General features: G+C 37.2%; 1 protein-coding gene across 1 annotated transcript; it reads left to right on the forward strand.

Annotated features, from left to right (window-relative positions):
• Positions 1-609: 609 nt before the first annotated feature.
• Positions 610-16,260, forward strand: gpc2 (glypican 2). Its single transcript, XM_015011912.2, has 11 exons — positions 610-1,386; positions 2,899-3,057; positions 5,009-5,143; positions 6,111-6,286; positions 6,443-6,523; positions 7,124-7,289; positions 9,094-9,224; positions 10,309-10,449; positions 11,954-12,090; positions 13,108-13,280; positions 14,052-16,260. Exons 1-11 carry the CDS (start codon positions 1,230-1,232, stop codon positions 14,336-14,338), a joined length of 1,743 nt encoding a protein of 580 aa, XP_014867398.2. The 5' UTR covers positions 610-1,229; the 3' UTR covers positions 14,339-16,260.
• Positions 16,261-21,786: the final 5,526 nt, after the last annotated feature.

Below are 21,786 nucleotides of genomic sequence, written 5' to 3' on the forward strand. Positions count from 1 at the left end.
AAACTGTAGCAGACAGTTGCTTTATTTTAGCTCTGCTCAAATTAAGTGTCTTGCAACATAATATTATGCTTTTAACTTTCACATTTTGTCAAGGTACAACCAATAACCTTGTGTATGCATTTCACTGGGATTTTATCTTTCTTACCAACATGCACAAAATATGAAAACTGTGGTTTGCATTGTTATTAGCCAACATTACTAAGAAACCCCTGAATGCAATCCATTAAAACCCAAATGCCTGTAGAAGTTATTAAACAAGTACATTGAGTCCATGTTTGTGTACTTTGATCTCAGTATTAATTAATCTATTCTGCACATTAAACAGAGAGGCAGCAGGCCCATGGATACACTGGAGGCGATTTTCCTCAACAAGAATAGGGAAGCTGGATGAAGCCAACACGGACCTCTCCTGAAAGAAAACCTAAAACATATTGAAGTCTTCCAGAAGGAAAACAAACCCTAAACATACAACCAGAGCTACAGTGTAATGCTTTAGATCAAACCATAATTGTCTGTTAAGATAATTTTTTGAATGTCCATAGATAAATCAAAGTCTATCATCTATGACAAGACAAGAAGTCTTGTCATAGATGGGTCTGTTGTGTTATTTTCTATCTCCTGAGCCATGTCGAGGTCAAGAAAATATAACAAACAGTGCATTGTTACTGGAAAGTTTTGACCTGTTCTAGTATGCACCAACTAATGTTTTAAGCTAAAAAAAACACAATTTGGAAAATTGTTTATTTTGTAATTATGTTATTTGTATTATTACCATTATTCATCTGTGTGATTATATTTTAATATATTAAATCACATTAAAAGATTTGGACAATTATTTTGAAGGGAATTCCTTTTCCGGTCTCACCATGGTTAATTCCTGTGGGTTTGACAGCGGTGATGCGTCAAATGATGGTTAAGCAGCGCAAGGAGTTCCTCATTCATTCTCCTCTTGTGTTTACGCGCAGCGGCGGGTATCCCAGGAAAGGAAAAATAAAGGGGGACACCATGGAAACACAAGTGATGTAAAAAAAAAAAAATTCTTAAAAAAATCCAGACCGGATGTTGATCAGGAGCACCATGCCTGCTTTAAAGGACTAATGATTTTGGATCTTGTCCCTATTTTATACTTTTACCTATACATTCATTCTGCGGTCCACTTTGGTCTTATATAAACCCACCAGTCAGTCTACTGGGGTTTGCTTCATTTGATTTCGAGTCCCGCTGTGAGAATGGACACCCGGTTGCTGGTTTGGCTCTGCACCATCGCTGCCCTGTCGGGAACCCGGAGCCCCGCGGCTGCTGCGGGGAGAAGCTGCGCTGACACCCGGCAGGTGTACTCAGAGAAGGGGTACAGCACCAGCACCGCGCCTGTGACTCAGATCTCCGGTAAGACAACAGTCCCACTGCCCGCTTTGCTCAACTTGGGTGCAGCTTTCCCTAGCACGCCTTAGAATGAATAAAGTTGAATTTGTGTTCATGAAAGTCATATATAACATGACTAAGCCTCATAATTACCCAAATAAAGTTAAAATTTGTGTAAAAACGTTTTATATGTTGGCTTTAAACTCAAGAATTAAAAAAAAAAAAAAAAATCATCAGAACGCGAAGAGGAGTTTTCCTCAAGAGACATAAAGCAATTCTGTTTAAAACAAATCACACCCGCCCCTTCCTCCCCTCTGCGCGGTTTAAATAGGATGATTAAGGGGATGAGCAAATTGCCAACACCGGTGCAACAAAGAACCTCGCCCCTAATTAGTCTTTACACTGGCCCACAGTTAAATCCATGCATGCAGGCTACCTATACAGGCTCTGTTCACTGGAGGTAATCAGCAGGAAACGACGCAGATCTGATGTGCATTACAAGCATTTGTATTTGGGAATAATATAAAGTTTTGGCAGAGGGTAATAAGGAAATATGTTTTTAGATTAAAATAAAAAAAAATAAAATAAAAAAAAACAGGGGGAAACGCTTCATTCACTGCTTTTTGAAGGTATATCCTTATACATGTAAATTACTAGGAAATCCTCCCACACAGACACTGAGGTACTTTTATAATTAATGGTGGGTAAAAGTGTTTTCTTGCAGGGCATTTATTTCATGGCAAATCAACTCGGTGTAAAGCAACCGTAGAATTGATTGATTTTTGTGTGTTGGGCTTTCACTGCCTGAGTCTCTGCTGGCTGTCCCGTGGGCCAGGGGAGCAGATGGCCAGGAGAGAGAGAGAGAGGGTGAGGGATGAAGGGAGGCAGTTTAGAAATGGAAATACGGGGATGAGAATGGACTGATGGTGAGACACGCAGAGAACAAAAGAAACAGAGAGGCACGTCAGGCAGGGAGGATTTGGGATAGACACTTTCCAATGTATTAACAACCAAATATTCATGCCAGGTGTAATTATGCTGCATAAACAAAGATCTGTACCCTTTGAGCGTTGCGTTATCCCCACCTCCTCTTAGCTGTTGTTTGCACATGTTATTACTTAAAGGAAGATGACTGAACCTCAGTTGACAAAGAAAGAAAAATTGAATTTGAATAATTCATACAGATAAATTGCAATTTCCTTCCACAGCATTATCTTTAATTAGATTTCCCTATTAAATAGCCTATCAATGGCAAGTAGAGTCAACCTTTTCCCGAAACAAATTTACTTTTTTCTGACACCAGCAAGGTCATGTGGTTGCAATTACTAATGGAAAGCAGGAACATATCATTTTATATCTCACTAATCTTTTTTCTTTAAATTAAAAGTAAACAAATAGACTTTTTCCTGACACCAGGAAGGTCACTACATGTAATTATAGATGGAAAACATATTTTCTGTTTTACTAATATTTTTTCTTTAAGCAAAGGTACACCAGTCCTCAAACCTTGTGCTCCTTCTGATGTTTTTGTTGTAGGTGAGCACCTGCGACTTTGTCCTCAGGATTATACCTGCTGCTCCAGTCAGATGGAGGAGACTCTGTCCCTTCAGAGCGAGAGGGACTTCTTGAAAGCCATCGAAGACAACAGCCAATTCCTCTTGACCACCTTCACACAGAGACACCGCCGATTTGATGGTGAGATTCGAATACAATATAATATCAAGTAATTTGAGGTTCTTCTGTTTTTATAATAGATTAGTAAGTTTAATTGTACCTTTAATAAAGAAAAAAGCCTCTTAAACGCAGGTTCCTGAGGGCATCCCAATTCAATTCATTTCAAAAATACTTTATTAATCCCAAAGGGAAATTAAATGTTCTTGCAGCTCATTATCCAAGTTTCTTTAAAGTTGTATTAGAAGCTGGTGGCTGTATGTAGAGAGGATCTCCTGTAGCAGTCTGTATTACAGTGATACTGAAGAATCATCTGACTGAACACACTGTGCTGTTGCATAATAGTCTGATAAAGAGTCTGATTATTTTATAAAAAGTCCTTCTTTATATCAATCGCTAGAGGATCCAGTTTTTTTTTTTTTAAATATCATCAATCCTTTTTACTTCACTGGCTTTATATGAGTAAAATACAGTTTACTTTTTTTTAAAGTAAACTTTAAAAAATAAAGTTTACTTTATTTTTTATAAACTATTTTATATAGTTCCTATATGTATATAGGAACTATATTTTTTCTTTGAATATATACTCATAATCTCACAACAACACTTAATGTCTACTCTGAAGTGGTCAAATATATTACATTTTATATCACAGGGATTTTATATCCCTGTGAAATGTAATGCCAAAAAGTAAAAAAAATGCATTTATTTACATTTAAACTATTTACCATTATACTACCTATCATATGCATTTTTAAAATTTTTGAACAAGTAGAAAACTTAGAAAAACATAGTTTTTATTTGTCTAGAAAACATTATCATGAAAATAAAAAAAAACCCACTATACCGTCTAGTTTGATGTAGTCTAATGTATTGCTCTATAAAAAATCTATCACCAAGTATATAACATTTTAAATACCTTAGGAAGTTTGTAATAAGACTAATTATTTGTACACCTTTAAGTATGTTTAAATGTTTAAAGGTCTTTAAGTATGCTTAAGGTCTTAAATTTTACAACTATTAAGTAACATATTTTCCGTAACCCCTTTGCAGCAGCACATTATCAAAAATCTAAATTACGTTGAAAGATTTTAGAGCTGCACCAGTCAGGTCTGGTCAAAGATCGCCGTGAGACGATTTTCCTGCAATCAGTGATCGTCAAATAATTTCCTAAAATTTTGGATTTCTTTACAACTAGAAAACCCTATTAGAATTTATTTTCTTCTTCTGCTTGCATTTAAAACTATCTGGAATTCAATATGAAGTTAAGCAATAAACAAATCCCAGTTTAGTTGCTGTTTGTGTTTTTTTTTTAAATAGACCTAGCAGAATTCATCCAAACTAAACAGAACCGGTTTGGATCAGACCCTTTCTTACTGCTAATGAAAATTCTTTCTTCCACCTCCACTGCAGATTTCCTGTTGTAAACTTAAGCTATTTTAAATGAACCACAATGACTTCACGATGACGTGCTATCTAGCTAGTCTTAGTCAGAGTACTCCTAACCACAGCCTGTAAACTGACCTTCATGAATAAAATTAGTTAATTGCCCCCTTTATGCATCTGGAAACGATTTCAATGAGTTTCTGGTCTGAAGACAATTTAGCCTGCATTGTGGTGAATTGTGCAGCAGGTTTCTGTTTCAGCCTGCTCACCAGCTGAATTTACACTTCTCCTCCTACCTGCCATGGACTGATATCACCTTTTTTTTTAAACCCTCATACTTTTATATAATGTCTGAGTCATATAAAGATGCTTAAGGAGTGGGAGACTGGATATGAGTCTTAAAGGCAGATTTTTAATAGAGTACGCGCTGTTATTTACTGCAGTTCAAGATCTGATGTCCCTGTAAGCTGATAATCTTGTGACATGGAGGGGAGGTGATGGACCACCTACACAGAAATACAACTATAATGTATTAAAATAAAAGGTGAATGAGGTTTTCATCATAGTTAATCTTTCTATGTCTGTGCAGAGTTCTTCAGGGAGCTTATAGACCTTTCCGAGAAGTCTATGAACCAGATGTTTACCAAGACCTACGGCCGCCTCTTCACTCAGAACACACATGTCTTCCAGGAGCTGTTCGTGGAGCTTCGGAGATATTATTCCGGTTGGTTTATTCCCTCCTCTATCCACCTGACCCCAGTCTCATATATATTCTGAAGTAATTAAAAAAAATAGCAGCAGAGAGATGTTAATGTTAGCTATAGGCTTACTAAAGATAGTAAGAGGCAATCTGCCGAGCATCTGAAATAATTCATTGCTGAACTGCTGTTTTATTAAATCCTCAGTCTCTGTAGGCAGCAGTAAAGAACCAGATTTGTCTTTTTTTGAAGAGTGCTGGCATGCTGAGTGGAATTTAGAGGAAAAGAAAGGGAGGAAAATTGGATTCCCACAGATGCCAGACTGTTTCTAATTCTGTGCCGTATCGCTCTGTTTTGGCACGACAGACGTTTGCTGGCAAGTCCGTCTGCAGGCTGTCCCTTGCTTAGTCAACCTGTCTTTGTCTGCCAAGTAGCATGTTTGGCTAATTTGAGGCCGTATCCCTGACTGCAGATTGTACAATCGCAGACTCATTCTGTGCGGAGACCGATAAGTTTCACAGGCAGACAGCATGTCATGCCATACATATTACAGTCTAGCATTATGGCAGCAAATATTTATGATGTTTTAGCATTTATTTATCATATGTTGAGCTCTGTTTAAATTATGGTTGATTTCCTTTTGGATCACCACGAGAGCAACAATGTGTTCCAGTCTTTTGAACTCCCGGAGAACTAATTCAGCTCTAAATTAGTTTGTTATTTCAGTCACAAGTTGCTGACAGTGGATTAATGTGCCTCCCCGACCAAATTGGTCTCAGGTGATATTCCTTATTCTCAATGTTGTGTTATGTGTAGCCCAGCAAAGAGGTACGTGGATAACTTCAAATGTCTGATGACCTTTAGTACACAGACTTAAGATGTTAAATGCAAAAGAAGGAATTAAAAAACATTCGTGAAAATGTTCTCTATAGGTGACCTTTTCGTCTGGTGATGTATTTTCCCCCAATTTTCCTTTACCCTTCTTGTCCTCAGGGGGCAGTGTGAGTTTGACAGAGGTCTTCTCAGACTTCTGGTCCGGACTTGTGGAGCGAGTCTTCTCATTGGTCAACCCCCAATATCAGTTCAGTGATGACTACCTGGAGTGTGTCAGCAAACACACTGAGCAGCTACAGCCGTTTGGAGATGTTCCTCGCAAACTTCGAGTGCAGGTGTGTGTGTGTGGGGGTGTGTGTGTGTGTGTGTGTGTGTGTGTGTGTGTGTGTGTGTGTGTGTGTATGAAGTACTGGTAGCCCCCTAAAAGTTAGAAACATGTCTTAAGAAAATAAAAGTTGGGTTCTGATTACAATATTTGGTTTGGTTTTCAGGTGTCCAGAGCTTTCATAGCTGCTAGAGCTCTATCCCAGGGCCTGGCTTTTGGTCGGGATATGGTAAATACGGCCACAAAGGTGAGTGATAGTCCCAGATTAGTTTTCTTTTCCTTCGGCAAGTACAGTGGCACTATGTAATAAAGACACGTAATCTTAATCTGACCATCAAGCAAAAAATGGACTTCATTTCTAATAATAGCCACTTTCTGAAATAGCTTCTTTAAATGCTGTTTAAACTAAAAAGTCCTATTCTCTCAAGAACATTTAAACTAGTAATTTTTGTTTAATTTAAATCATAAGAGCACATGTCAATATTTCAACAAGTGAAACATTAAAAGGAGTTGTGGTTATATGATCATTAAACGCGTAGTAAAATGCACAGTCTTAAATGTGTTTTAAAAAACACATTATGGTTCTTCTTTTACACCCATAATGATCGAGGCACATATTTGTTGGTAATTTATACTTTATAGTATAAGTAAAATGAAACATTAATACTGAACAATAAATGAAACCAACTTGTATGACTAATTGCTGAATGACGGAAGACTGACTTTTATTAATTGTTTTAATTGTAAAAGGCAGGTTTTTCATCCCTTTGATGATGCAAACCTGCCTTGTTCTCAGCTTGCTCTGTTGACACGGTGTGTTTGTGTTGTTTTTTTGTCTGTTTTCCAGTTGACAGCAGATTCAGAGTGTGTGCGTGGCCTTATGCGCCAGTGGTACTGCCCCCTGTGTCGAGGCTTGCCCTTTCTCCGACCCTGCCACTCGCTGTGCCTTAACGTGATGAAGGGATGCTTAGCCAATCAGGCAGAGCTGGACACAGAGTGGAACAATTTCATAGGTGAATCTGGGGATAAAAAAAACAATCCACACAACATGATGTCCTGGTATTTTTCCAATACAAATATATAGAAAAAAGAGACATATTTGTGAAAAGGTTTCAGGGATCCAATGTCATTTTACATTTTGCAGATTTTAACCATAAACTTACATCATTGCATTTCATTTTCTATTTCTTTTTAGTATAATATCTTTTTACAAAATAGTCATAACAATGCTAAAAGATCACTTATTTTAGATGCACATTATTTTCTGGACACTTCATCAAGCCCTATTTTTATAATGTTGTAGTTCTGAGCTCCATTTGGACCAGGTGACTCCAATGGAAAACTGTACCACTATTTAAAGAGCAAAGCCCTTCATCAATATTCAGCTTGGTAGAGTGGACAGATCTGTGGAAAGTTCTAGTGGCTCCAACCCTTGATTTCTTTCATTTCCAAATAATATAGACCAAAGTGCTCTTTGGGATGTTCAGTGCTGACAAATTATCCTTCCCCAGATTTCAGCCTTCACACTATCCAGTCTTGGAGGTCTATAGACAGTTCCTTTGGTTCCATTTGGTTTCTGTTCTGATTTGCATGGTCAGCTGTAAGGCCATGGGCTAGTTTTCTTTAGCCATGTTCAGTAAACTAAGCTGACAAGAGGACGACTCAAATCCAGTTGATGTTTTAGTGTCTCAGAGGTGATAAGTGGAGATCAGATACACCTTTGTGTATCATCATAAAGGGTAAATCATGTATCTGATTTATTTTGAACATAAACTTACAGAAGTTTCTGAAAACATACATCCATGTTGTGATTATACACTTTTTTTGTATTGATCTGAAAAAAGAGAACTATACTTAAATATCTCAATTTAAATAAAAGCTTTAGTAAAGGGGTGAAATTACAAACACCCCAGATTTACTGTATAGCAGCATATTAGTTAAACTGTAGCTTAGAGAGTTTTTTTTCTTAAAGCTAGAACATATTTAATTGTACTTTTTTTTTTTTTTACTATTAGTGTCCTTTTTAGATTGAAAGCTGATTAAAGGCAGTAGCTCTCGTTTTTCTATTTTTTGATCTTCAATATTTGGTATATTGGTGCTGCCATAATGTTTTTATTCCATGAATTCATGTCATTATGCAAGCCGTGCTCTGCTGCACTGTTTGGTTTGCTGATGTCTGACCTCAGCTACATTTTAGTTTCTAGGTGAGGGAGATTATGGATTTCAGCTAAATCGCTCACAACTTAACGTCCTTACAATAGAAAATGTCAGCAGCCAAATTACTTTCGGCAGCTTTTCGATTCATTAACATAATTATACTGGACAGACCAAAAACTAGAGGTCTTTTATTGCTCCCTTGTCATTCATTTATTTTCAATTTCTTTTCTCCCTAATAAGTTCCTCCATTAATCATTCATGCCTCTCTGGTCTGTCACAACTGATCTGTCCTGTTGCATTTTCCTTTCCCTTTCATCAAACCCATACATTAGCTTTCATCCTTTATTCTTATTAAAAACCACTCACACTCATTTTAGGTATTCTAAATCACCGCTCACAATCACCAACCTTGTATTTTATATTCTCCTCTTTGTATTATTACAGTTTAATAAAAAGTCTCTAAAAGATTTGTAAAGTGAACCTTTTGGCCAGTAAAATGTAACTTTTAGTTTCCATCCAGGCACAGCAAGCCTTTGTCTTAACATTTATTTGCTCTTACAATATGAGTTACAGAAAACCTATTTTTAGCGTGCGTTAACATATTCTGAACACTTTGCTGTTGTGTTGTGTTTTCTTCGTCCCTCTCGCTCTTTCTGCCAGATACTCTCTATGTGGTATCTGAGAAGCTGGAGGGGCCGTTTAACTTTGAGCTTGCAGCCGACTCCATTTCTGTAAAAGTGTCTGAGGCCATTATGCACATGCAGGAGAACAGTGTGAGCATCTCCAGAAAGGTAAGAAGGAGATATCTCAACAGACGATTACATATAAAGATTAGTTAAAACAGAACTGAAGTCATTTATGGGAAGGGTCCCAGGCCTTCTTAGCAAGAGTGGCCCTCCTTTGTTTTCCATAAAAAACGAAGCTTGTATCTGAAATGACATCAATATGACAAACTGAATTGCAAAGTTAGATTTAGTGATAAAACTTTAAGGGAACTATCCATTTTTTTTTTCTGCTTCAGGGTACACTGTATGTTTTATTCGAAAAACCTTAAGAAGTTCCAACAGGGCTCAGTGCGCCCAGCAGAGATACTGTGACCCCTTTGATTCCTAATAAACTTGGGTGTAGTGATTCCTGCTTTCCGTGAATTCGTACATGGAGCTCTTGCACAACAAACAAAACATGTGCACATTTTCAGAGTCCATAAACATAATTATCCGGTGTTCTCAGTATTCCAGGTTCAGCTTTAATCTTGTTTAATTGTCTAATCTTCCAAATGGATGTCGGGAAAAAGGGATTTAGAAGCAGAAAATGAGAGCCTCATTTTTTATTTTCATTCCAGAAAGCAACCATCTTTTGTGAAATCTTAAGATTTTCTCCTTTAATTTATAATTTATATCTCTGACAATTTGGTGGCATTTAAATATGTTTCAGTACTCTCTGAAACATATTTCATATATTTCATTGTTTATGTGTTTTTGTTTGGATTCTCAGATAAGACTGCAAAGCTTCACTACTCTCTTTCACTTTTGGGTTTCACCAGGCTTAAAATTGAGCATTTTGGTTTCTCTTATTTGCTGTATGTGGGTGTAGTTGAAGGATCAATGTTGCCTCTTGATGAAATTGATGCTTTGGAAATCAGTTTTTGGATGCGAGAGCCCACACAGTTTTTCCTCTTAAGATTTTCAAACATTAAGTTGCTTCAGTTTGGAAGTCGAAGAATTTTGTGTTAAAGGCTTGGGGCCGACTTTTGCAATGATGTAAGAAGCTGCATAGTAACTGCATGAATGCAGAAATGTTATATGACCTTGTAGCAGTAGGAAATCTGAAAATTATCGTTGCACATACATGTGTCGGATAAATCTTTCCTTGTAGGTGTTTCAAGGTTGTGGGAATCCATCTCCAGCAAGGAACAAACGTTCTCCCAGCGAGTCAGGAGGGAACAGGAAGCCCTTTCGCACCTACACCCCCGAGGAGAAACCCACCACAGCTGCAGGCACCAACCTGGACCGGCTGGTGAGTGGAAAAAATGACAGCAGAGACTAATTGTAGCTTTAATCCTGCTGTTGGCAGCTGAGAATCCTTTGGACATTTCATTATTAGAAACTTTAAGGCAAAATACTAGATTTAGCACTCTAACTAATATGCTAAAATCTGTATTGTGTGAGCTAGAAGAAAAACGTGGTTTCCAATTATTTTGTGCATACAAACTAAACATTCTGGTGTCCATATTTTTTTCCAGTTCAGTCATCTGCCTTCAGAAGTCATCTACTTAGTAATGAGAGTCCACCTGTTTGTAATTTAATTCATCTCAGTATAAATCCAGCTGCTCTTTGAACACCTCAGAGGTTTGTTAGAGAACATTAGCACCAACAGCACCACGAAGACGAAAGAATGCAACAGGCAGGTCGTGTTAAGTTATGAATCCCTTTCAATGTCTCATCAAGCGCCGTCCAATCCGTCATAGAAAAACATAAACTGTAGGGCAAAACTTTATACCTACCAAAACAGTGCAAAATAGTCAGGCCAGATAAGGAGAGCATTAATCAGGAAAGCAGCCAAGAGGTCCAGGGTAACTGAGTAGCTCCGAAAAAAAAAAAATCACAGCTCAGGTGTGAAATCTGTCAACAGCATATTCTTAGTCATGCACTACACAAATCTGGACTTTATGAAATAGTTGCAAGTAGAAAGTCATTGATGAAAGAGTGCACTATCAAGTCCTATTTTCAGATTTTGGACAAACTCAGTAGATGTTGAAGGAAGGTGCTGGTCAGATGACACTAAAAGTTGGGTGTACATGCAGAACACTACGGGTGGTATGTAGGACTTCACATAATCCTGGACAAAACATTTCCTAAAACATGGTATTGGGAGCGTCATGCAGGAATATGGAAGTTGAATTGATGGGAAGATGGAAGACCAGCTATCAAAGTACAAATGTAAGATTAAGACCATGTATCCTTGTGTTTTGACTTCATAACTATGCACAATTTTGTGTTGGTTCATCTTGTAAAATCTCCCCCAAAAATACATTAATGTTAGCAGTTGTAAAGTCAGATATTCAAGTGAATTAACACTTGTGTGAGGTAAAGGTAAAGGCAATTTTATTTATATAGCACATTTTTAGCAACAAGGCAATATAAAGTGCAAGGTACTGCATAGTAGGTCATTTAGTAAAACTAAATATTAAATATTAAATCAAAAATGCTTCCAGATGAATTCAATAAATCAAAAAGAGGGCAAACAAAGTCAAACAAAGGTTGACGTTTTGAAAACATATTGGTCTTTCAAGACAGAAGGGCTCACTGAGACCTACAAGATAAGGATGAGCATTGATGTGTTAGTGTATTAATTATATGTCCAACAAAGGAAGTGTGGTGTAATCAGTAAACAGTGTCATGTCTGCTTTTCACATTGCCCACCATCAGGACCTTACATGGTCCTTTCAGCCAGCCGAACAAAGACGGAAACTTCAAAACGAAGTCTGAATCATTCCCGGCTTCCTTCCACCTCCACACAGGTTACTGAGCTGAAGGAGCGACTGAGGCCCATGCGAGGCTTCTGGGTGTCCCTCCCACACACCATCTGCAACGATGAGAGGATGGCTGCCGACGTCACTAATGAGGACCGCTGCTGGAACGGGCAGACCCGGGGGAGGTGAGCCAGATCAGAGGAAAGTGACTGGAGGTGATGAATGTGGGGAAGGTAGGAGAGGCTTTCAGGAATAGACAGAGGAGGAGAGAGTGAGGGAATGGATTTTATTTAGCCTCCACCAGTCACCCACATGCTCTCTGCAGGAAGCTTGGTTTTATGCTCACAGATCCAGCCAAGGTAGCAGGTTTGACATTGTTAGACACGGTATGACACGAGTCCATTTGGATTGGTGAGAGGAGGAGAATAAAGTCTCCTAATACTGCTGCATTAAGCAAGAGTGAGACTATAAATACTCTAAAATTAGACACGCTAATCAGAACTGGAATAGCAGCCAGATTTACTGGCATCAAGTTTCATTTTTTGCTAAAGCTGGCTATAATATTTAAAGATTTAATTAACTTTGTTTTTATTATTTCTTCAATTTTTGCTTGATTGAGCTGTATGTTTTCCATCACACAACAAATGCTTACATCTGATTAAAATAAAAACATCTAATATATATATATATATATATATATATAAATCCAAATAGCAGTTAGTTAATAGGCTTTCTTTTATTAAAGGAATATCCAAACCAACCAGGGCCTATGTGAAAATATAAATGTACCCCTTGGTAATTCGTGAATTAATTTTGATTATTCACCTTTCTGGTTCAATTTAACACCTTTACTATCTGCAGAATCAAGAAATATTTGAGAACCTGTCCGACAACCTGAGGTATACAAAAATAGGTAAAAATAAAAAAAAAAACAGAAAATAAATGCACATAGAAATCCTTCTGTAACATGATAAGTTAGTTTGAACTGAATTGAAGCTTATTTGCCACATCGATGACTCAGTCTCAAACAAGACATGGACATCTGGTAGTTTCTCATGACGCAGTGGTTACAGCAGCCTGGACTTTGAGAGCTAAAATAACTTCTCATTCACTGTTGTGATTAAGACAGGAAATAATTTCTTCGAAATCACAAAATTTATGGTTTCTGGATGGGAAGTATGTGAATGATTTTGTGTGCTCAGGTACCTGCCAGATGTTACAGGCAATGGCCTCGCCAGCCAAATAAACAACCCAGAGGTGGAGGTGGACATTGCTCGTCCAGATGTGAAGGTCAAACAGCTAATCGTGGATCTGAAGGTGGTGACCAACAAACTGAAGCATGCTGAACGCGGACAGGATATAAATTTCATAGACAGTGAGTTTACCTTTAGTTACCTTTCTGAATAAAAATTCAACATTTTTATTTTTATTGGGATTTTGTGTAATAAATCAGTAGAAAGAATAGTTGTAATCACCCTCAGTTCCTCATGGAACCTCAGTTTTCTGTCTTTAGACTTTACTCATAGAGAGAGTGAACATTTAGACTATTCTTATTTTCAGTTCAGTCAGAATGGATGGAGAACTTCAATGAACATCACCCAATGACATTTTTAAGACTTGCCACAGATTCAAAATTCTGAACTTTGACTGGGCCATTCTAACACGTGGATATGCTTTGATCTAAACCTCTCGATTGAAGCTTTGTTTAGTGTTGTTGTTCTGCTGGAAGGTGAACCTCTGCAAAGTTGAACAAATTATTTAACTGAGACACTATAAATGAACTCTTTGTCCAGCCTGTTAGATTAGGTGAATAAGGTGGATCTTTGTAGATTTTTTTTTCTCCACTGAAAAGTGGGAGTATCAGAGTAAAAGGGAAATACAAGAGCGCACCACACTTTTCAGATTCATAATTGTTGAAACATTTAAAAAACATTTAACTTTTGCCTTTCACGTTTATGTACTATTTTGTATTGATCACATAATATCTCAAGAAAATATTATGTATCATGTTGTAGGATTACATGTGGAACTGTAAATCTCCAAAGGTTTCCGTTTTGTTGTGAAATACCATTCCTCCATACTTACATATATTTTCTCATTGCCTCCAGATTGAATATGAATGCATCTTTTTTTGTTATTATTTCAGGTGAGGAGGGCAGTGGCTCAGGGGGTGGAGATCATGATGAAAGGTACAGTGATGATTGGCCAGGTTATGGCCCTCAGTCTCCTCCGTACAGCAAAACCCCACGTAACCCCGTCTCCAATCCGGCAAAGCCTCCGCGAGGCCGGGAGAGAAACGGATCCAAGTGGAGCAGAAACAACGGCCAGGGGGGCGTCAAAGCCTCTGCCACCTCTCCTCATCTGCACACTTCCTCCCTTGTTCCCTTGTTGTCTTTGCAGTTTGTGATCACGGTTTCCCCCTTGTGGAGATAGCTGGTTATTACAATCTGGAGGTGTCGTAGGGAGTTTTCTGTCATGCTGCCGTCTTAAGCACATTCTGAAGATTTTAAAAAAAGCAATTCCATTCCAAGGACAAACCCAGGCTAAATTAGCAATAATAAAAACATTTTTTACACTCACTGAAGAAATCAAAATGAAATGATCTCTCCCCAATTATCAAAAGCAAACATTCCCCAATTTTGAGGTAAAAAATAAATAATAAAATAAAATAAAACAAGGACAGCTATGTTTTAAGTGCCATTTGTGAGATTTTGACCTATTGGAGTTTGATACTGAATGGTGTACTTTTTTGATGAAAGTTGAAAGAGATTTTTGTATTGTTATTTTAACATCAAGTGAATTAGCACCTTTTCTGAGTGTTTGAGACAGTGAATAGTCTCATCTGTGAAGTAGAGATTAGTGGTCACAATTATTATTATGTTTCAGCAAAAGGTTGATTCAAACCAAGGACATCTGTTTGCTGCTTTACTTTCTTTTACTTTTACTCGATTGACTTTGAGCCTGTTACTTTTTTTTGTCTTGTCTAAGAGAGGGCTTTAACTTACATGTCCAACTTGATCCAAGAAATAAAAACAAACACATTATTCTGAAAACCAAACCAGGGGCTGAGTTTGAATGTGAAGTATTAAACAATTTTTTTTAACTTATTTGTAAAATATTTTTGTTGATATACATGAGTTTGAAGGCACTGGTTTGTGTAACTGGAAAAAAAGAGAACAGTAAAGATGCATTTGTAATCATGATCTTAGAATATAGTCACCATACTATTGTAAAACAGTTCCTATTATTTGAATTATTCTTCTATGGTTTAGTCAGATCTAGACAAATATGATGATCCCATCTTGTGAGTGACTTTTTCTGGCTGTTTGGAAACTTTTCTACTTTCTTCTTCCAAAAATAACAAAGAACGATCTTTAGCTCTAACGTGATTTTGAGTTATTAGAAAAACCTCAAAACTGTTGGTTTGAAAGAAAACATGTTTGAATTATTCGGAAAGCTTGCCGTTTGACACTGTGGACAAAAAGATTAACTTGAGGGAGATTGTTGAATAATAATTTTCTGATTGTGTTGTATTGCTTGGCTGTCAAAATGTTGCAAAAAATTACACATGTTGAGTCATTACATACAATGGATGTGCATGGTATTAAGTTGTAAACGTGGTGCACCATATTTACCAACTGAAAATTTGGATTTTAATTTGCTGCCAACAAACTCTAGATGTTTCTATGTTTTTGAATTTTATTTTGAGGTAAAACCACTAATCAGCTGTTTGCTCATATAAAGACTCATGCACTAAAAACGTTTCCCAAAATGTCACCATAAAACACAAAGTTACTGAAGTCTGTTGGTTGGACCTTTGAAGAGAAAAGAGGTACTGAGAATTGAAAATGATGTATAAATGCTGCAAATGGACTCTGGAAAGTCTGGTTTGGTTTTAACAGAAAAAATAAATGCTCCATTATACAAAACAGCCACTGCAGTAAAAAAAAAAATAAAAAAAATAAAAAAGCTTTTATTTGCTCTGCTTTTAAAATGTTAATTCTGAGCCAAACTTTTCCTCCGAATAACACCAGCAAGTCAGAAGTGATTGTCATTTCAGAAAAAAAGCCTTCCAGTAGAAACAGTGGCATTCATCTACATTGTTTCACCATGCACAACAAATTACACAACAAATGAATAAAAGTGTTTTAATTATGTGCTTTTGATGATCAGCAGCCAGATAGTTGAGTGGCAGCATCCGTTGTATATGTTAAACTTCAGGAACTCTTTCTCTGATAACGTCTGCAAACATTCCTGTCAAGGTGAAAATATGGCACAACTTTTTTTCATGTTGTAACTGTTTTTTGGTATCAAACCAGTGATATTTTCAGCTTCAATAAAAACCTGAAGGAAAATTTTTGTTCCTTTTTTTTAATTTGACAAACGTACCTGAAAGCACAGTTAAAATCTGCATTCCTGACATTTAAACATTCATACTGAGGTAAAAAATCTTATTTTTGTGTCGTTATGCTATAGAAAAGGGTGTATGCAATACGATAACTGCAACATTAGTGGTTTGTGATTATCTTATAAAACTTTTGAGACATTACTGTTTTTAGCCATTCAGATGAGCGATTTTTGTGTCATGCGACTGCTTCGTTTTATGGGTGAGGCAGTGAATGCAGAGTGCAGAACTATCCATGCAGTACTATCCAGACCCAGCAGGGGGCAGAGAATCTGCACACGTTCACAGAGCAGGTCTGAAAAGATACTGTCATAAAATTAGTCACAATCAATTGTATTATTATGCTGTCATACAAGAACAAGGATTTCGCTCCAATGTTTTTTTTTTTTTTTTTTTTTTTTTTGCTTTGTGAATAGTAGCTGTAGTACCACTTTGAGCACTGTCAGCTATGTTATTAGGTTATTAGTTGACCAGCTTATGCAGGTGCAAACAGACCAGAGCTCATGGATGTGCAACCGTTGTTTCTACCAGACTTCTGCCTTGGACTCAGGCCCCATGAAGAGCCAACATGATCTCTCAAGGTTTGGGCCTCATACAAGCTGGGGAATGCTCCTGAAAGCTAAATAGGAAGCTGGATTTGATAATAATGCACCTCAGAAGACATCTACTACCTGTTTTGTTGGAGTGAAATTAGCTAATTGGCACAAATGTCATTACTACTTAGCCCATTGATAGTTGACAGTCCTTTTGGGTGGGCATTTTCATTCTATTAACAGACTTAAAACTAACTTTCAACTCTGGTAAGAATGTTAGGCCAGGGATGTCTGCAAGGCCTCAAAACTATAATGGAGTATGTTTGTGTGTTTTTGTTCACGTAACACAATTTTGGTTTACTCAGTTAAATTCAGATTATCCACAGGAGTACTGTGCTTTGAATTAAAAGTAAAAGTGGGGCCTAATATCAGTTTCATACTCACCATAGTTAGCTGCTTACACAATCTGCAAATCTGCAAATTCATGGGGAACAAATGTAATTTTATGAGAAAAACAAACTCTGAAAGCCTTAGTCAAAAAAATATGAGAAGCAAGAAAATGTCCAAACTTTTGTGTTAACACTGTGTGCAAAAGATTGATTAGAAGAAGGATGTGCATAGTTTAACCTATTAAAAAATTATCAATTTAACTTTCATTACGAGCAATAAAAAAATTCAAATAAACTTTTATGTTCACACCAATTCAGCACAGAGCAAACAACCACTGAAATAGATGTGAATAATTCAGCAGACTTAGAAAAATAAACTACCGGCAGGGGGCACCAAAGGATTTTTGAACATCAATTCAGCATCTGGCGCGAGGGATGGCCGCCAAAAATTAATGCGACACCAACTACTAAAAAAGGATGCAACAATTTCACAAGGGTGACAGGAGCAATGAAATAAAATCTACCAACAGGGGGCACTAAAGGATTTTTGAACACTAATTCAGGGTCTTAGGCCCACGACCGTCAAAAATAAATGCAACTAGTAAAAAGGATGACAATTTCTCAAATGGCTAAAAAAAGAAATAAAATGTACCATTAGGGGGCACAAAAGATTTTTTCAGCACCAAGTCAGCATATTGGGCCTACAGAGCGGCCTCCAAAATATAATGCAACAGCAACAATGCTGTTTCAATCCAGAAGATAATCTTTTATTATTATTATTATTATTATTATTATTATTATTATTACCAAATTAATTTGGTAATTATAATTAACTTATTGTTCTATGGCACTGATAAGAATATAAAACATTTTAAATTCAGACATTTTTTTTTAAATTAAATCCAATGGCTTAAATACTTTAAGATGTTAAACTGCTGTGTTATTTGCAACTTAATGTGTTTAGTTTAGACTAAACACATTTTAGGAAAACCAACAAATCAACACAACAACTCAAGAGGAATCTGATTAGCTTGATGTACTTAAATTAACTCGTTGACTTCATTTATGGTGCTGGAGCTGATTTTCACACAGGTCATGGTACAGCACAGTGACAAACAAGCAGCAATGACGGAAAATTTAGCCTCAGTGTGGTTGTGTGGTCAAGATGAGGTGTGAATTCACATCAGGTTTTTTTAGTCTACGTTTGAGCCATAACAAATATAGCTTTTATCTGCTGTTTTGTTTTTTTAGCGCCGGAGTGTACTAAAATAACCACTCCCGATGCATGTGCTACGACAGTTGCATGCTGAAGTTTCCATTGCGGTAAATGCGCCTGTGGGTCTGTTCTTCAGTCGTTACTTAGACATGCTGCTTAGTCACTATTCCGACCCACATGTTTTAAAAGGTGCGAAGAGCTGAAATGCTAATCATTTTGTTGATCTCTCTCAGTCAGAAGTTTCAATCTTGAAATGACCCCCTTAGACCTCTTGCAGACAAAGCCAAAGGCAGACGTGGGACGTGATTGCCATGGAGCTGAGAAACTCTGTCACCTGTTTTTTGTTCCCCGTCTAAGCGTGGGCATTGGTGCACCAGTGCGCACCCGAGCATTTAAACAGGTGGGGCGAGGCTTTCTGAACCCAGTTCTAGTTGCACGGCCTTCCATGCATTGTCAGTTTAGAAAAAAAAAAAAAAACATCCTAACCACTACCATAAATAAGTGAAATTTGCAGCCTCACAGAAAGATGATTCAAATCATAGCCCTGCTTGATGCAACACGGCTGCACCCCAAGCATGGTGGTTTTTGGTTTTTGTTCTCCATTTTAGTATAATCAGTCTAACCTCCCCGGTTGATGAAGGAGCCTACGCTCACCTTCTGACAATGCAGACAACAAATTCGGGAGCAGGTTGTCATCACAGGTTTTCAGATATGGAAAGTAACTAGTTACATTTACTTTACTTTTTGGGAAAAATATACTATGAGGAGTAACTTACCACACTGTGCTTTTTACTTTTACTTCAGCAATATAAAGCAACGTTACTCTCGCATGAGTGAAATTTTTAGATGCTTGCTCACTAACTTCCCTAAATGAAGAACAAAGATGCTTTAACCATAAATTCACCAGATGCACACATAAAACTTCAGTTTTTGTTAAGGTCAGACACATCCATCACCTACAGTCAGTATTAGTATTATTTTTATAAATTTTATAATGAAAAAATGGTTTTGGAAAAGTGTTTCTTCTCCAAATCTGCATAAATGTGTTATTTTGTAATTATGTTATTTGTATTTTTTGGTCATTTTCATCTCCAAAATATCAGGGTTTAAATGTTACTTTATATATTTGTTTTTTCTGATGACATGATTTTTTAATATTAAATAAGATATTACCATCAGTTACTCTCTACTTAAGTAGCCTTTAAACAAAATACTGTTTTACTACTACTTGATTGATTTACTGGATGTCTCCATTCAACCTTTACTTGAGTAAAAAATATGCTGAATTAGTGGTGCTCTTGAGTACAATTTTTGGATACTCTACCCATCTCTGCTGGTTTTGCCACATTGTCCTGGTTGATCTGAAACCCACCTTATCGCTCCGAACACACACACCCTGCCTTAACTGAGCAATCTCAAAACTGACTGGCATGTTCTTTAAAAATGCCAATAAATCATTAACTACTTGCAGTTTATGTAGTTGTATAGGTTAAGTTGATATTTTGTTTTATTGGTTGCAACAATATAAAATCATTTTGCAGGAAAGTGTGCCATCAGGTAAATAGTTTCTGCTAAATTTAGCTCAGCGAAACTTCTAGTGCACTTTGGCTGCATATCCTGTTGACGCACAGAACGTTGCACATTCTGAGTAAACATGCTGTGCGGTCTGCCAGACGCATAGAAATGGCCAGCCACAGCCTACATCTTGCAGCTTAGCCACCGCATGTGGCTTTGCTTCTTGTTTCACAGGTAGTTAAGTGCAAACCCTTGGTTCATGCAAGCCTTTTTTTTCATATTTGCATTTGTATTAAAACACCTCAAGTTAAAGAATTTCTACCTGAAATACATCTTCTCGTTTTGGGGTCAGCACAGAAGAAAAAAACAAACAAACAAACAAACAAAAAAGAAAATTACTTTTACAAACTTTCATTTGAGTAGTACTTTAAGATATATATTGCAGTCCAATTGTCTCTTTAGATATTGCATGGACTGAGTCAGCAAATTCTCTTCACCAGAGCTGTCCTTTTCATTATTTATTTTCCACCTAAAACCATGGAGACAAACATTCTGCAATCCTCTGCATAATCTACTTGTAGTTGACCTGTTTTGCATCCTCTTCAGCAATGTTCAGAGAAAGTACATAGCAATAGACAAAATGCGGTTAAACATTGTGGTTTTTTTTTGTTTTTTTTTTGTTGCTATTTGAGTATATTGACATGAAAAGATCAGCTTGATAGTCCAGCCAATCTACCTTCAGTTCCAGGAAGTCCCCAGTGGGTGACTCAAATATGAACATAGAAGTGGAACCATAGTGATATTTGTCTTTGTCTGTTAAATCAACAACTGAGTCAGCTGTCTGTGTTTTATTTTCCTTTGTATTAATTGTATTTATTTGAAATAAACATTTGTTGACAAATTTGGTGGGAGTCAATCACACATGCATTTAAACTAATCAGTCATAACGTCACACTGCCTCCTTCTTACTCATTCAGCAAACGAACTTCCATCCATCAGACCATGCAGAAAGAACATATGATATAAATGTGGAGAGCAACCGTTAGTAAGATGTTCATATATCTTTTGGACTGTGTGAGTTTTGGGGTGGAGCTTCCTTCAGAGAGACATTTGGGGAGTTTGAAGGCCATATAAACACCCCTGATCCTTTACTGTGGCAACTGAGGCAAATCTGAAGTAGTTTTTTTTTTTTTTTTCTTTTCAGGCTTGATTGCTGTTTTGCCAAGAGTGGGTTACAATTGTAGTGGGGCTCATGATGGGGCTGTGTTAGTACTTAGAGGAGGTTGTTAGTGGCTAAGTAACAACAGAATAGACATTTGTGGTGAAAGCGATTGCTGTTTCGCTTCTCTTTTGAGTACATGACTCAGTTATCTCTTGGAAAGGCATAGCTAATCAGAACAATTGTACTAGCATTGTTACGTATTCTGCCTATCATAATTGCTAATGATATGATTTTTTTTGGTGTATTTAGCAGACACAAGAGATTTAACCCTCTGACTACAGGAATTGCACTTCCTTGTCCTGAGTGCTTTTGGTAATCTTACAAGTATGTTTTGTCATTTGTGGTGTACATGTGGTGTACATTTCATAAGTGAGTTAAGTAGCTGCTCCATTACAAATTATCGGCGTGGCACAATCTTTGCATGTGTTGTTAAAGTCTGCCAAACATAAGCAACAGAGCTCAGATTCAGAGATAAGAGGACCTCGTCCCCGCTCTGAAGTGGTGAGGCTAACAGGCTTACATGCTGACAGGAACCTTTCATCAAAGCACGGGTTTGTCAACCCGATTTGCTTTCTGCAACACAGCGTCCCTGACACTTTGA

This window comes from Poecilia mexicana, unplaced genomic scaffold, assembly GCF_051168715.1.
Source record: "Poecilia mexicana isolate PSO_F unplaced genomic scaffold, ASM5116871v1 scaffold_10, whole genome shotgun sequence".
NCBI classification, from domain to species: domain Eukaryota; kingdom Metazoa; phylum Chordata; class Actinopteri; order Cyprinodontiformes; family Poeciliidae; genus Poecilia; species Poecilia mexicana.

Excerpts from the sequence above, each read along its gene's own strand:
- gpc2 (XM_015011912.2), top strand. The coding sequence starts at position 1,230 with ATGGACACCCGGTTGCTGGTTTGGCTCTGCACCATCGCTGCCCTGTCG. Across the intron at positions 1,387-2,898 it reads GCCTGTGACTCAGATCTCCG|GTGAGCACCTGCGACTTTGT; the intron begins GTAAGACAACAG and ends TTTTTGTTGTAG. Across the intron at positions 10,450-11,953 it reads GCACCAACCTGGACCGGCTG|GTTACTGAGCTGAAGGAGCG; the intron begins GTGAGTGGAAAA and ends ACCTCCACACAG.